At 47.6% G+C, this 15,007-nt stretch overlaps 1 protein-coding gene across 5 annotated transcripts in view; it reads left to right on the plus strand.

Annotated features, from left to right (window-relative positions):
• Positions 1–15,007, plus strand: part of LOC109908106 (signal peptide, CUB and EGF-like domain-containing protein 3) — a 125,121-nt gene that overhangs the window by 36,775 nt on the left and 73,339 nt on the right. For all 5 annotated transcript variants that reach the window (XM_020506574.2, XM_020506573.2, XM_020506575.2 and 2 more), the window contains exons 2-3: positions 1,420–1,542; positions 8,483–8,608. In XM_020506574.2, coding sequence (XP_020362163.1) covers positions 1,420–1,542; positions 8,483–8,608 — 249 coding nt within the window. The remainder of the gene's footprint in view (positions 1–1,419; positions 1,543–8,482; positions 8,609–15,007) is intronic.

Raw genomic sequence — 15,007 nt, forward strand, 5'->3', positions numbered from 1 at the left:
ATTTTTAGAACAATGTGTTAATAAAAACAAAGCATTATTTAACAGTAAAACCAAGTGCACCTTCTCCAGACAGTTAATGATCTAGTTGAATTGATGACCCGGATAAGAGCATTAATGTAAAGTGGAAATGTGAGATTCTTTAGTTTTTGTTGTTAATTAATATTAATCACCATAGAGCCTTAGAATCCTTACAACTGACTAAAATATGAATCTGTTTTTATGTGGAATGTTGCTTGACTATCACAGAACCTTTCCAAATGGTGGTCGTCCTATTCATCTTTAAGGATGATCAGTGAGTAGAAAAGATCCAGCCTGTTTCTATCCCTGAGGAGAACAGCATGTGTTTTCTAATGTCATTGTCCTCTGTGGTCATGCCAATGGAACTGATGGTCTATGGCTCCCAGGGTAGATGCTAAGCTAACGGGGCTCAGATTCCAGCCAGTGTTCCCCTGGGATCAGTCCTCGGGGCCCCAGCAGAGAGAAGATTTGTGATAAGGGTCGATATTGGAAGCTGTGTAAACTTTGTTAAGCTTTTCCACCCTGCGAACGGGGGGGGGGGGGTAATCCCAAACACCTGGGCTCTCTAACCGGGATCAGGTGGGATTAGGGAGGAGGGCACCATAGAGCCCACTCCGCCCCACTTCGCTCCCCAGTTATCTCTTTTAATTAAACCCATAATTTCCCATATCTATGTGCGTGATCTTTTATGACAATATATGATCAAGTGTTGGGATTTTTACATCCTGCTCTATTCATAAAGTATTTAAAGTGATCTCAAACTAATATCCTATTTGTCCTGAGTTTATATTATTTCCTGATCACATGCCTGATTATATATTTATAGACTTAACTGTTCTCTCTAACTCTGGTCCATTACCATGGCAGAGGGCTATCTATCCTATCCTCCCAATGAAAGCATTGGCTTCTTACTCAATTTCCTGACCCATGTATCAGAGGAACAGATTGTCCAAGTCAGCAGCCAGTCAAACAGAGGTTCATCACAGGTCAATCAATGATAGACTGTTTATTTACGCATTATAATAATTACTCAACTACTTATTTATTGTTATGAAGCAATCGGTTCTTCAAAAACGCCTGAATGAGCTGTTTATTTGTACCATGGTTTCGGAGAACTATTAAGCTGTCAAACATACCACAGTGTAGCAGGGTTTACTGAACTGAGTTGTTTTGTCTTTATCAAGTGTGACTGCTTGTATTCTTGGGGTGGTCTGTCTGTCTGACCAGGTACTTTACAGAGGTTGTGTATCCACAGTGAACATCCTATATGGTGAATATCTTGTCAGATGGATGATTGACCCTCCTCCCCTACTGTACATTAGCCACCTGGGGGTAGTAAACATTGTTAGTTGTTATTGTCCTTAGACCTCACTGTTCCCTCCATCTCTCCCTGTCTGTCAGATGTGGATGAGTGTGCAGAGCAAATTGACAACTGCAGCACCGATGCCATCTGCCAGAATACACTCAAGTCATACAAATGCATCTGCAAGTCGGGCTACAAGGGGGATGGCAAGCACTGTGAAGGTAAGGTGTCAGAGACGCACCCATGCGCACACGCACACACACACACACATAATGCTTTACATTTCTCATAGGCTTTAAATCTCAGACCTGAGAGAGAGGATAGAGATGCTGCGTTGAAAGGAGAGAGAGAAAAAGACAGGTGCAGCCAACTGCTCTTTTGTGTCAAATATTAAATGAAGCAGTACATTTCCTACACATTTTAGAGAATAGAATTAAGATAGCGGATGAAACAGCAGCCAGAGGCCTCTGCCTGCCAATTGGTCAGAGATATTTCCATAGCCCAGGGCTTCTTGTGACTCTAGTCTGTCAGACACAACCCTGTTTTTTTAGCAGGGAGCGTTCAAAGCCTCTGGACCGTTATTTCCCTCCATTTTTATTAGTATTACTGCAGGACCAAATCACAATGTCATTTTTTCCCCATTGCTATTATAATTCTTTCATTTATTTTGACTGTGTTTGTCATTGCTCTTTTCCTTCAGGTTATAAGGTTTGCTTTTGAATTGAACATAAAAAGGAAAATAAAAAACTGCCCATTTGAAAGGCTAATCTAAGGTGAGGACAGAGTAGAGAGCTGATTTCTGACAGTCTGTGCCTCTCTCTCTTCAATAGCAGCACATCTGTATAGACTCCTCCAGGCCCATTAAAACCATCAGTATCAGTGTAGTTGGCCATGAGCTGCCTTCCTCTCTTGGATTGACTGGGGTTAATAATTCTATTTATAATCATAGAAGGTAGAAGGCAGTACAGTACAAGGCTGTTGGTCCTGCCCTGGTTTCTACACACTGAGTTGTTATTAACTTTACCTGGTTTATACTAAGGACAGGAGGAGTGTGGCCTGAAATAAAATGTATGATCGTGATTTTGTTTTATTTTTTCATTTTAATTTAATCTCTTTGCCAATCATTAGTTTTCATTTCTGTATCAATGACTGTGATTATTGGTCTACTGTTAACGAATGCATTGACTCGTTATTTTTTTTCTCCTTCATTTTTATTACCTAATTCAAAGTACACTTTAAACAAATAAAAACCTGATCTTTTCTGTAAAAGGGTAAAAAAAAAAGTTTTTTTTAACCAGTTCTACAATTTAACCAGTGTAGGTTCTACAATTTAACCAGTGTAGGTTCTACAATTTAACCAGTGTAGGTTCTACAATTTAACCAGTGTAGGTTCTACAATTTAACCAGTGTAGGTTCTACAATTTAGCCAGTGTAGGTTTCAACTGCATTCAAAAGCTGCGCAAGTGGGGCAGTAGATGCAATACTGTAGTGGTGTTGATATGGTGTTCCTGAAACAAACACCTTAAACCCTGGCAAAGCATGGGCCAATGGGTTGAATATGCTGAGCTAGAATTACAGCCTTTGCTATCATAACATTTGACGCGTAGACCTCATGCTTGTGGGTTAAGAAGTGTGGAAATTGAGATATTAGGATAGCTGTTCAAATATACTGTCCCTGTGTTGCTTTTCAGTTCATTCTGAAACTGTACACACTAGAGGATTACTGGTAGTATACACTACATGCCAAGCGATTAGGCCTGACAGTCGGCGTTCCAATTCATCCCAAAGGTGTTCGATGGGGTTGAGGTCAAGGCTCTGTGCAGGCCAGTCAAGTTCTTCCACACTGATCTCAACAAACCATTTCTGTATGGATCTCGCTTTGTGCACGGGGGCATTGTCATGCTGAAACAGGAAAGGGCCTTCCCCAAACTGTTGCCAGAAAGTTGTAAGCACAGAATCATCTAGAATGTCATTGTATGCTGTAGCGTTAAGATTTCCCTTCACTGGAACTAAGGGGCCCAGCCTGAACCATGAAAAACAGCCCCAGACCATTATTCCTCCTCCACCAAGCTTTACAGTTGGCACTATGCATTTGGGCAGGTAGCGTTCTCCTGACATACGCCAAACCCAGATTCGTACATCGGATGCCAGATGGTGAAGCGTGATTCATCACTCCAGAGAGCACGTTTCCACTGCGGCGAGCTTTACACCACTCCAGCTGACGCTTGGCATTGCACATGGTGATCTTAGCCTTGTGTGCAGCTGTTCGGCCATGGAAGCCCATTTCATGAAGCTCCCGAAGAACATTTTTTGTGCTGACATTGCTTCAAGAGGCAGTTTGGAACTCAGTAGAGTGTTGCAACCGAGGACAGACAATTTTTACATGCTACGAGCTTCAGCGCTCGCAGGTACCGTTCTGTGAGCTTGTGTGGTCTACCACTTTGCGGCTGAGCTGTTGTTGCTCCTAGTCATTTCCACTCCACAATAACAGCACTCTAGCAGGGCAGACATTTGATGAACTGACTTGTTCGAAAGGTGGCATCCTATGACGGTACCACGTTGAAAGTTACTGAGCTCTGTCAGCAACGGGTGTGGCTGAAATAGCCTGAGTCTGTCTATCATCTACTCTCTATCCCACATCAGGTACTAGATGATGATTCTTTGTCTTGGAGGCTAAAGGCGATAATTTACCATACGGTAACGGAGTTAACATCTGCAGAGACCTCATTATGATTGCAGAAACAATTAGATTTTAATGACGGACTCACTCACACACTAATGAACACAAGGGGAGACAGAGAGCTGGTTTCAGGCGCAGGGCGCAGCAGGTGTTTATTGCAAAGGACCACAGGAAGAGGCAGGTAGCTGTGTCCAGGGGCAGGCAGAAGGTCATGCACAGGGGGTCCAATTAGGCAACAGTACAGGCAGGGAAAAGGCTAGTAATGTAGTCCAAGAGATCAGGCAATAGGTAGATAACAGGAAATCCGATAGGCTAAAGTACAGGCAGGGAATAGGCGTCGTCAGGCAGGCAAAAATGATCATACATGGGAGGAGTAAATCACAGGGAACCCCAGCGCTCCGAAAGACGTGTCACAAAACAAACAATACCTCACAGTGATGGGGTGCAAAGAACAGAACTAAATAGTGTGTGAAAATGACATACAGGTGTGTGAACAGGTGATTAGAATTCTGGTGATTAGGATCTGGAGAGTGAGCTGCATTCATTCTCTCTCTCACACACACACACACACACACACACACACACACACACACACACACACACACACACACACACACACACACACACACACACACACACACACACACACACACACACACACACACACACACACACACACACACACACACACACACACACACACACACACACACACACACACACACACACACACACACACACACACACACACACACACACACACACACACACACACACACACACACACACACACACACACACACACCACACACACACACACACACACACACACACACACACACACACACACACACACACACACACACACACACACACACACACACACACACACACACACACACACACACACACACACACACACACACACACACACACACACACACACACACACACACACACACACACACACACACACACACACACACACACACACACACACACACACACACACACACACACACACACACACCACACACACACACACACACACACACACACACACACACACACACACACACACACACACACACACACACACACACACACACACACACACACACACACACACACACACACACACACACACACACACACACACACACACACACACACACACACACACACACACACACACACACACACACACACACACACACACACACACACACACACACACACACACACACACACACACACACACACACACACACACACACACACACACACACACACACACACACACACACACACACACACACACACACACACACACACACACACACACACACACCAAAGCACCCTGTAGATAATGCTTGCATATATACTGGATTGTATACTTGCCTGTTTCTCTGCATGTTTAACCATGCAATAACACCAATGTTGAGCCTTCTGTATTCAACATTAGAATACCATTAACAAATGTAAGCATTCACCGACTGTTAAGCACAGGAACAGTATTTTTACCCTGCTACTATAGGTTCTTAGAATTCTGCTGAGAGAGGAGATAATTAAAGCAAACCAGGGAGAGAGGAGAATAATACATATTCATGTGCTAGTTCTAGATATGGTACTTGCTGATGGGGCCTGACTCATGGTGTGTGGATGGGAACTTTGGTCCTTAGAGTGGTCTCAGGTGACGTGCTGCACTGAGACTCCTATTGGCAGGCTGGCAGACATGAGGCTGGCAAACACACTTTGGCAGGGCACACCCCCTGTCTCAAGATGCCAGGGAGGTTGTCAGGGAGAGCAGGGAACAGGAAACATGACAGGCTGGTTCAGAACCATTCTATCCACTCAATCTAGTCTAGTCCATCAGCAGGGGAACCACTGCAGCTGCATCATGCCTCAATGCCTCTTAGCAAAGTCCCCTGTCCAAGTCATCACAGAGACCTCTCTCTTTATCTTTCACTCTCTCTTTCGCTCTCTTGATCTCTCTTTCTTTTCACCCCTAGAACATGATTTAGTTTTTATCTCACTGGTATTGCCCGTTGAGTAAATCCACCTGTTTGATAGGAATATGATGGTGCTGCATTCATGAGTCAAATTGGTCTGTAACAGTCTGAATAATGGAGTTGGGTGGATAGAATCATTTTGATCTTGAGAAATAACAGTGTTGTGAACAAGAGGGAGGAAGCCTCCACTCATCGAGGGGATGAGATGCTCTTAGCCTGGGGTAGATGAGAGTGAGACTGGCATTAGTGTCTCCTGTGTGACATCATGGGATGGAGCAGCAGAGCGTTGTGGTGGCAGGCAGCTCTGGGAGTTAGAGGGAGAGTGCACTGGTCCAGGCTCAGCCCATTGCTGTCAAGTCAAATCAAGCACTGAGGCAACTGTACCCGTCAGCTGCAAAGAGGAGCTGAACCACCCAGATTGTTGGCCCTAAACTGGCCAACAATCTCTCTCTCTCTCTCTCTCTCTCTCTCTCTCTCTGTCTCTCTCTTTCTTTGCCTCTCTCTCCTACCACTGAATCATATCTCAGCTGTTATCTCCCTGTCTTCATGGACAAATTCACTTTCCCCATCCACAATTACTGTACCCTCTCTGCCTGCCTCTAAAGGTTGAGTCATTTAGAGGCAGAACTTGACTTACTAATATTTGTAGTACATTACATATATCACATCAGGTCTTGTTTCATACCCATTTACTCCCATCACACCCACTCACTGATTCAGTCTATTCTCATGTGCATCTTTTTTGTCTTCTGCTCTTGGATTTGTTGTGCTTATGCAGATTTCATGAGGGATACGTGCAACATTTCCGACCTGAATGCAAACTCAGTAGCCTCGGTTTTTCGGATGACTGCCTTGCCTGGTTCACCAATTACTTTGCAGACAGAGTTCAGTGTGTCAAATCGGAGGGCATGCTGTCCGGTCCTCTGGCAGTCTCTATGGGGGTGCCACAGGGTTCAATTCTCGGGCCGACTCTTTTCTCTGTGTATATCAATGATGTTGCTCTTGCTGCGGGCGATTCCCTGATCCACCTCTACGCAGACGACACCATTCTATATACTTTCGGCCCGTCTTTGGACACTGTGCTATCTAACCTCCAAACAAGCTTCAATGCCATACAACACTCCTTCCGTGGCCTCCAACTGCTCTTAAACGCTAGTAAAACCAAATGCATGCTCTTCAACCGGTCGCTGCCTGCACCCGCATGCCCGACTAGCATCACCACCCTGGATGGTTCCGACCTAGAATATGTGGACGTCTATAAGTACCTAGGTGTCTGGCTAGACTGCAAACTCTCCTTCCAGACTCATATCAAACATCTCCAATCGAAAATCAAATCAAGAGTCGGCTTTCTATTCCGCAACAAAGCCTCCTTCACTCAAGCCGCCAAGCTTACCCTAGTAAAACTGACTATCCTACCGATCCTCGACTTCGGCGATGTCATCTACAAAATGGCTTCCAACACTCTACTCAGCAAACTGGATGCAGTCTATCACAGTGCCATCCGTTTTGTCACTAAAGCACCTTATACTACCCACCACTGCGACTTGTATGCTCTAGTCGGCTGGCCCTCGCTACATATTCGTCGCCAGACCCACTGGCTCCAGGTCATCTACAAGTCTATGCTAGGTAAAGCTCCGCCTTATCTCAGCTCACTGGTCACGATGGCAACACCCATCCGTAGCACGCGCTCCAGCAGGTGTATCTCACTGATCATCCCTAAAGCCAACACCTCATTTGGCCGCCTTTCGTTCCAGTACTCTGCTGCCTGTGACTGGAACGAATTGCAAAAATCGCTGAAGTTGGAGACTTTCATCTCCCTCACCAACTTCAAACATCAGCTATCTGAGCAGCTAACCGATCGCTGCAGCTGTACATAGTCTATTGGTAAATAGCCCACCCTTTTCACCTACCTCATCCCCGTACTGTTTTTTATTTATTTACTTTTCTGCTCTTCTGCACACCAATATCTCTACCTGTACATGACCATCTGATCATTCATCACTCCAGTGTTAATCTGCAAAATTGTAATTATTTGCCTACCTCCTCATGCCTTTTGCACACATTGTATATAGACCCCCCCTTCGTTTTCTACTGTGTTATTGACTTGTTAATTGTTTACTCCATGTGTAACTCTTTGTTGTATGCTCACACTGCTATGCTTTATCTTGGCCAGGTCGCAGTTGCAAATGAGAACTTGTTCTCAACTAGCCTACCTGGTTAAATAAAGGTGAAATAAAAAAAAAAAATAAAAAACAATTGTTGAAACAAAATACTCCTTAAACATGTCTTACAATAAGCAAAGTTTGTCATACCAATCTATGTTTCATTTGAACAACAACACCCTCTCAGGCTGTATGAGGAGTGAAACCAAGGGTTGTGGGTTGCAGGTCAATCATTAACATCCCATAGTCCTGACCCATACCCTTTATCCATTTCATAACCTGTCCCTCTGTCTCTTCCTCCCTGCAGATTTAGACGAGTGTGCGAGTGAGTACAACGGTGGCTGTGTCCATGACTGCATCAACATCCCGGGGAACTACAGGTGCACATGCTATGACGGCTTCCGGCTGGCACACGACGGACACAACTGCCTTGGTGAGTGTGTGTGAGTGCTTCCTGGTGTGTGTTTGCTGATGAACAGATGTATGACCTTGTGTCCTTACAGTCATTTTGCTGGATAGCTCAAGGAGAGAACTAGACTGAACAAATATATAAACGCAACATGTAAATATTGGTCCCATGTTTCATGAGCTGAAATAAAAGATCCCAGAAATGTTCCATATGCACAAAAAAGCTTATTTCTCTCATATTTTGTCCACTAATTGGTTTACATCCCTGTTAGTGAGCATTTCTCCTTTGCCAAGATAATCCATCCAACTGACAGATGTGGGATATCAACAAGCTGATTAAACAGCATCATCATTACCCAGGTGCAACTTGTGCTGAGGACAATAAAAGGCCACTCTAAAATGTACAGTTTTGTCACACACCACAATGCTACAGATGTCTCAAGTTTTGAAGGAGCATGCAATTGGCATGCTGGCTGCAGGAATGTCCACCAGAGCTGTTGCCAGAATATTGAATGTTCATTTCTCTACCATAAGCCACCTCCAACGTCATTTTAGAGAATTTGGCATTATGTCCAACCGGCCTCACAACCCACAGACCACGTGTAACCACGCCAGCCCAGGACTTCCACATCTGGCTTCTACATCTGCGGGATCGTCTAAGGAATGGGACCCAACCAGGGCTGCCTGCCCAGTCATGTGAAATCCATAGATTAGGGCCTAATTTATTTATTTCAAATGACTGTTTTCCTTCTCTGAACTGTAACTCAGTAAAATCTTTGAAACTGTTGCATATCGCGTTTATATTTTTGCACACATAAGGTCCCTGAGTAGGAAATGCTTGGTTTCCTTTCAACGGTTCATGTGCAAGTCTTAAATATTGAACTTGACATAATTCATGTTGTTGCATGAATGTACCTTCCTGACTGGATGTCTATCATTCCTGAAAAAGGGGCTTTGAGGCTGGGATGGGGGCTAATGTGTGACTTTTAGACTACTACCACAGATAGAACAATGAGACAGATATTTTACCGGATGTATAAATGTGAAGCATCCGGTTGGCGTTTCCAGTCACTCCCAAATATGGTGATGAGAGGAAGCCATGTGACTGACGGTGGGAGAAGAAGGAGCGAGATGGATTTTGGTCAGCATTCTGCAAAATTTCTCATCAATAAACATTTGATCTCCATAGAGTTTTCTGTTTCCAAACTAGACTCTGTAATAAACAGAGTGGATTGCGTTTAGTAGACTTTACCCATTTCCATCGTTTGATTAGGAGAGCAAGGGCCAATTTAGTTGTTGCACACGCGCACTTCACAGGGTAGGCATTCCCTAATGGAAATATGCAAATATGCTAGAACAAGCCAATAGGATCTCACTAGCTTGTGTTTGACTCTGCCCACTTTCTTGCTCGTTCAGCCCACTATGATTAATTTGCTCCCATTAAAAAGAGAGGTTCGGGTCTATGTTGGGTTAGTTATAGAAATCTGTTCTACTACTGTAGTTCACTTCTGGTTTCCTGGTCCCACATAGCAGGTAGACTTTGCTCTCACAACTTATTTTTTCCACATGCGAATAAAGCCTCCTGTTTTTTCAACAGGTCAGGGTAGTACTACAACAGGGTGCCATTCATATCAGCCCCATGGAGCACACCTTTAACTTAAAAGGTTACAGAATTAAGGGAAACTCGTTCTTCTCAGGTGCTAAACATAGCCACCCTCCCTTTCCCTCTCCCCCTCTATTCTTCTCTCCCTCTCTCCACAGTCTCCCACTCCCTTTACCCTCCCTCCCTCCCTCCCTCTACCATCTCCCCTCTCCCTCCTCTCCCTCTCCCACAGGCTCCCTCTCCCTGCTCCAAAACCTCAAGCCAAACCTGGCTTCTCCTCAGACAGAAACATTGATTTGAACCTCATCATGAAACATTTGAAACGTTTATGTTGTTTGTTGCTGTGTGTTGACCATGAATGAGAATAACTACTCTAATCTGTCATAGACAGGTTATGTGTTGACAGATGTCTCTCTCTCTCTCCTCTGTAAATCATTGTCTCTCTGTATTATTGTCAGTTTACAAAATGCTTAATTGGTGCAGGATAGAGTGATTATGGGTTGGTGGGGAATTAAATCAGTGTATTCTTTCTAGCATGCTAACATGAACAGTAGATAAACTATTTATCAGCACTTAACCTACAACTTTACTTATCAACATCGCATACCCGCTGTGGGCGTTAAAAGTCAACAACCACTCATGTATGTTTCTCAGGCCCTTAAAGAACTGAAAGTAGCAAAGTGTCTTTCACTCTTTTTCCTCTCTCTCTCTCTCTCTCTCTCTCTCTCTCTCTCTCTCTCTCTCTCTCTCTCTCTCTCTCTCTCTCTCTCTCTCTCTCTCTCTCTCTCTCTCTCTTTCTCTCTTTCTCTCTCTCTCCTAACTCAAAACAAGTGTACAGTCTGAAGCAGGGTTATTTTCCAAGTCATTTAGCATGGCCTATTTATTTGTGTGTGGATCATTTGCTATGCTGTGGATGAGCTCTTCCCTTGCATACAGGTGTGTAACTGGAGTATCTGCGGTTGTAAGCCTGCTGCCTCTTCAGGCCAAGCTTCCATCAATCCCTTTGATATATCATCCATGCAATTGTTTTATGTGCAGGCAAACACACGCACAGACAAACACGCACGCAATCACGTACACAGAGATGTACACACCCTTGCATAAACGCACCCTTGCACATACGCACACACACACATAGTTCTCTATTCAATTGTTTGTTTGTGTGTGTGTGTTCATGTGAGGATGATTTGTTACGTGTGTATCATCCTATAAATATTCCTGCCACGGTTCTACTTCAGTGTTCTTCACAGATGACCTGTTGGCCAGCAGGCAGAGAAATCACCCAACTGACCCTGCTTTTTCTGTTTCCTCTCACTCCCTCCCAGGTCTCTGCAGGTTTTCATGGATTTAGATGTATAAAATGAGTCCTTGTCCTTCTGCATTACACATGGTGTCACTGGTATTAAGCCGTAGTTAGTCCCCCCACAGATGTAAATAACAAGTGGATGAACCATCATTGAATCATTTGAATCGTTTGACCTCCCATAGAGACAGTGCAATAACACGCTCAATGAAACAGATGTAACTTATTTTCCACACATTCAACGATTAACAAATGTAAAGCATTTAATTAGCGCTGAACTACTTTGAGTGGGTAAGGCATGTTATGGTGCTGAAAAGGTTTCTCGTCTCTGAGCGCCACCTATTATTTCTCAGCAATTACCCTTGGAAAGAAAACCTTACACATCCCCGCTCCAGAATGCTAAGAGATTCATCCTTACCACAGAAACAGGGGAGGAAGAAGCATTGGTGGGGGTTTCATGTTACCTCTCAATTTCCTACAGGTTTAAGTGCTTTTAGACCCCTTCAATAAGATTACTTCTACTGGCCTGTAACTGGAGTGGCTGTGCAGCTGGTGCCCAAAGGAGATCAGACCTAATTGAGGCTCTGACTAGTGGGTTGGAGAACAGACTGACACCTGGACAAGACAGGACAGATGTATCACTTTAATCAGTGAGTGATTCACCTGAACTGATCCTCCAAAGTTCACATAGAGCCAAGTCCCTTTCGCTCTTACCAACAGAAAAATCGACTGTTTAACACCTGAGGTTGATGATTCACATGCTTGGAATGGCTTTGACTCCCTCACTCCTCTACTCTCCTGTTGCCCTCTCTCACATGGCCGTGGCCCTGGCACTTCCTCTCCTCTCCTCTCCTGTTGCCCTCTCTCACACTGCCCTGGTCCCTCCTCTCCTCTCCTGTTGCCCTCTGTCACACGGCCCTGGCCCCTCCTCTCCTCTCCTGTTGCCCTCTCTCACACGGCCCTAGCCCTCCTCTCCTCTCCTGTTGCCCTCTCTCACACGTGCCTAGCCCTCCTCTCATCTCCTGTTGCCCTCTGTCACACGGCTCTAGCCCCTCCTCTCCTGTTGCCCTCTGTCATATGGCCCTGGCCACTCCTCTCCTCTCCTGTTGCCCTCTCTCACACGGTCCTGGCCCCTCCTCTCCTCTCCTGTTGCCCTCTGTCACATGGCCCTGGCCACTCCTCTCCTCTCCTGTTGCCCTCTCTCACACGGGCCTAGCCCTCCTCTCCTATCCTGTTGCCCTTCTGTCACACGGCCCTGACCCCTCCTCTCCTCTCCTGTTGCCCTCTGTCACATGGCCCTAGCCCCTCCTCTCCTCTCCTGTTGCCCTCTGTCACACGGCCCTAGCCCCTCCTCTCCTCTCCTGTTGCCCTTTGTCACATGGCCCTGGCCCCTCCTCTCCTCTCTTGTTGCCCTCTCTCACATGGCCCTGGCACTTCCTCTCCTCTCCTCTCCTGTTGCCCTCTCTCACACTGCCCTGGTCCCTCCTCTCCTCTCCTGTTGCCCTCTGTCACACGGCCCTGGCCCTCCTCTCATCTCCTGTTGCCCTCTGTCACACGGCTCTAGCCCCTCCTCTCCTCTCCTGTCCTGTTGCCCTCTGTCATATGGCCCTGGCCACTCCTCTCCTCTCCTGTTGCCCTCTCCCACACGGTCCTGGCCCCTCCTCTCCTCTCCTCTCCTGTTGCCCTCTGTCACATGGCCCTGGCCCCTCCTCTCCTCTCCTGTTGCCCTCTCTCACACGGGCCTAGCCCTCCTCTCCTCTCCTGTTGCCCTTCTGTCACACGGCCCTGGCCCCTCCTCTCCTCTCCTGTTGCCCTCTGTCACATGGCCCTAGCCCCTCCTCTCCTCTCCTCTCCTGTTGCCCTCTGTCACACGGCCCTAGCCCCTCCTCTCCTCTCCTGTTGCCCTTTGTCACATGGCCCTGGCCCCTCCTCTCCTCTCCTCTCCTGTTGCCCTTTGTCACATGGCCCTGGCCCCTCCTCTCCTGTTGCCCTTTGTCACATGGCCCTGGCCACTCCTCTACTCTCCTGTTGCCCTCTGTCACATGGCCCTGGCCACTCCTCTACTCTCCTGTTGCCCTTTGTCACATGGCCCTGGCCACTCCTCTACTCTCCTGTTGCCCTCTCTCACACGGGCCTAGCCCTCCTCTCCTCTCCTGTTGCCCTCTGTCACATGGCCCTGGCCACTCCTCTACTCTCCTGTTGCCCTTTGTCACATGGCCCTGGCCACTCCTCTACTCTCCTGTTGCCCTCTGTCACACGGGCCTAGCCCTCCCCTTCTCTCCTGTTGCCCTCTGTCACATGGCCCTGGCCCCTCCTCTCCTCTCCTGTTGCCCTCTCTCACACTGGCCCTGGCCCCTCCTCTCCTCTCCTCTCCTCTCCTCTCCTGTTGCCCTCTGTCACATGGCCCTGGCCCCTCCTCTCCTCTCCTGTTGCCCTCTCCCACACGGTCCTGGCCCCTCCTCTCCTCTCCTGTTGCCCTCTGTCACATGGCCCTGGCCCCTCCTCTCCTCTCCTGTTGCCCTCTGTCACATGGCCCTAGCCCTCCTCTCCTCTCCTGTTGCCCTCTGTCATATGGCCCTGGCCACTCCTCTCCTCTCCTGTTGCCCTCTCCCACACGGTCCTGGCCCCTCCTCTCCTCTCCTCTCCTGTTGCCCTCTGTCACATGGCCCTGGCCCCTCCTCTCCTCTCCTGTTGCCCTCTGTCACATGGCCCTGGCCCCTCCTCTCCTCTCCTGTTGCCCTCTCTCACACGGGCCTAGCCCTCCTCTCCTCTCCTGTTGCCCTTCTGTCACACGGCCCTGGCCCCTCCTCTCCTCTCCTGTTGCCCTCTGTCACATGGCCCTAGCCCCTCCTCTCCTCTCCTCTCCTGTTGCCCTCTGTCACACGGCCCTAGCCCCTCCTCTCCTCTCCTGTTGCCCTTTGTCACATGGCCCTGGCCCCTCCTCTCCTCTCCTGTTGCCCTTTGTCACATGGCCCTGGCCCCTCCTCTCCTGTTGCCCTTTGTCACATGGCCCTGGCCACTCCTCTACTCTCCTGTTGCCCTCTGTCACATGGCCCTGGCCACTCCTCTACTCTCCTGTTGCCCTTTGTCACATGGCCCTGGCCACTCCTCTACTCTCCTGTTGCCCTCTGTCACACGGGCCTAGCCCTCCTCTCCTCTCCTGTTGCCCTCTGTCACATGGCCCTGGCCCCTCCTCTCCTCTCCTGTTGCCCTCTCTCACACTGGCCCTGGCCCCTCCTCTCCTCTCCTCTCCTGTTGCCCTCTGTCACATGGCCCTGGCCCCTCCTCTCCTCTCCTGTTGCCCTCTCACACACGGGCCTAGCCCTCCTCTCCTCTCTTGTTGCCCTCTGTCAGACGGCCCTAGCCCCTCCTCTCCTCTCCTGTTGCCATCTCTCACACGGTCCTGGTCTCTGCCAGCAGGGGTTGCTGTGTCTGCTAGTCAGGCCAGGGGCCAGGTTGGGCTAGGCAGGAGTCACCAACGAGACGTTCTTCTGGCCCCCACCGACCGGCCAGCACCA

This window comes from Oncorhynchus kisutch, linkage group LG17, assembly GCF_002021735.2.
Source record: "Oncorhynchus kisutch isolate 150728-3 linkage group LG17, Okis_V2, whole genome shotgun sequence".
Classification (NCBI taxonomy): domain Eukaryota; kingdom Metazoa; phylum Chordata; class Actinopteri; order Salmoniformes; family Salmonidae; genus Oncorhynchus; species Oncorhynchus kisutch.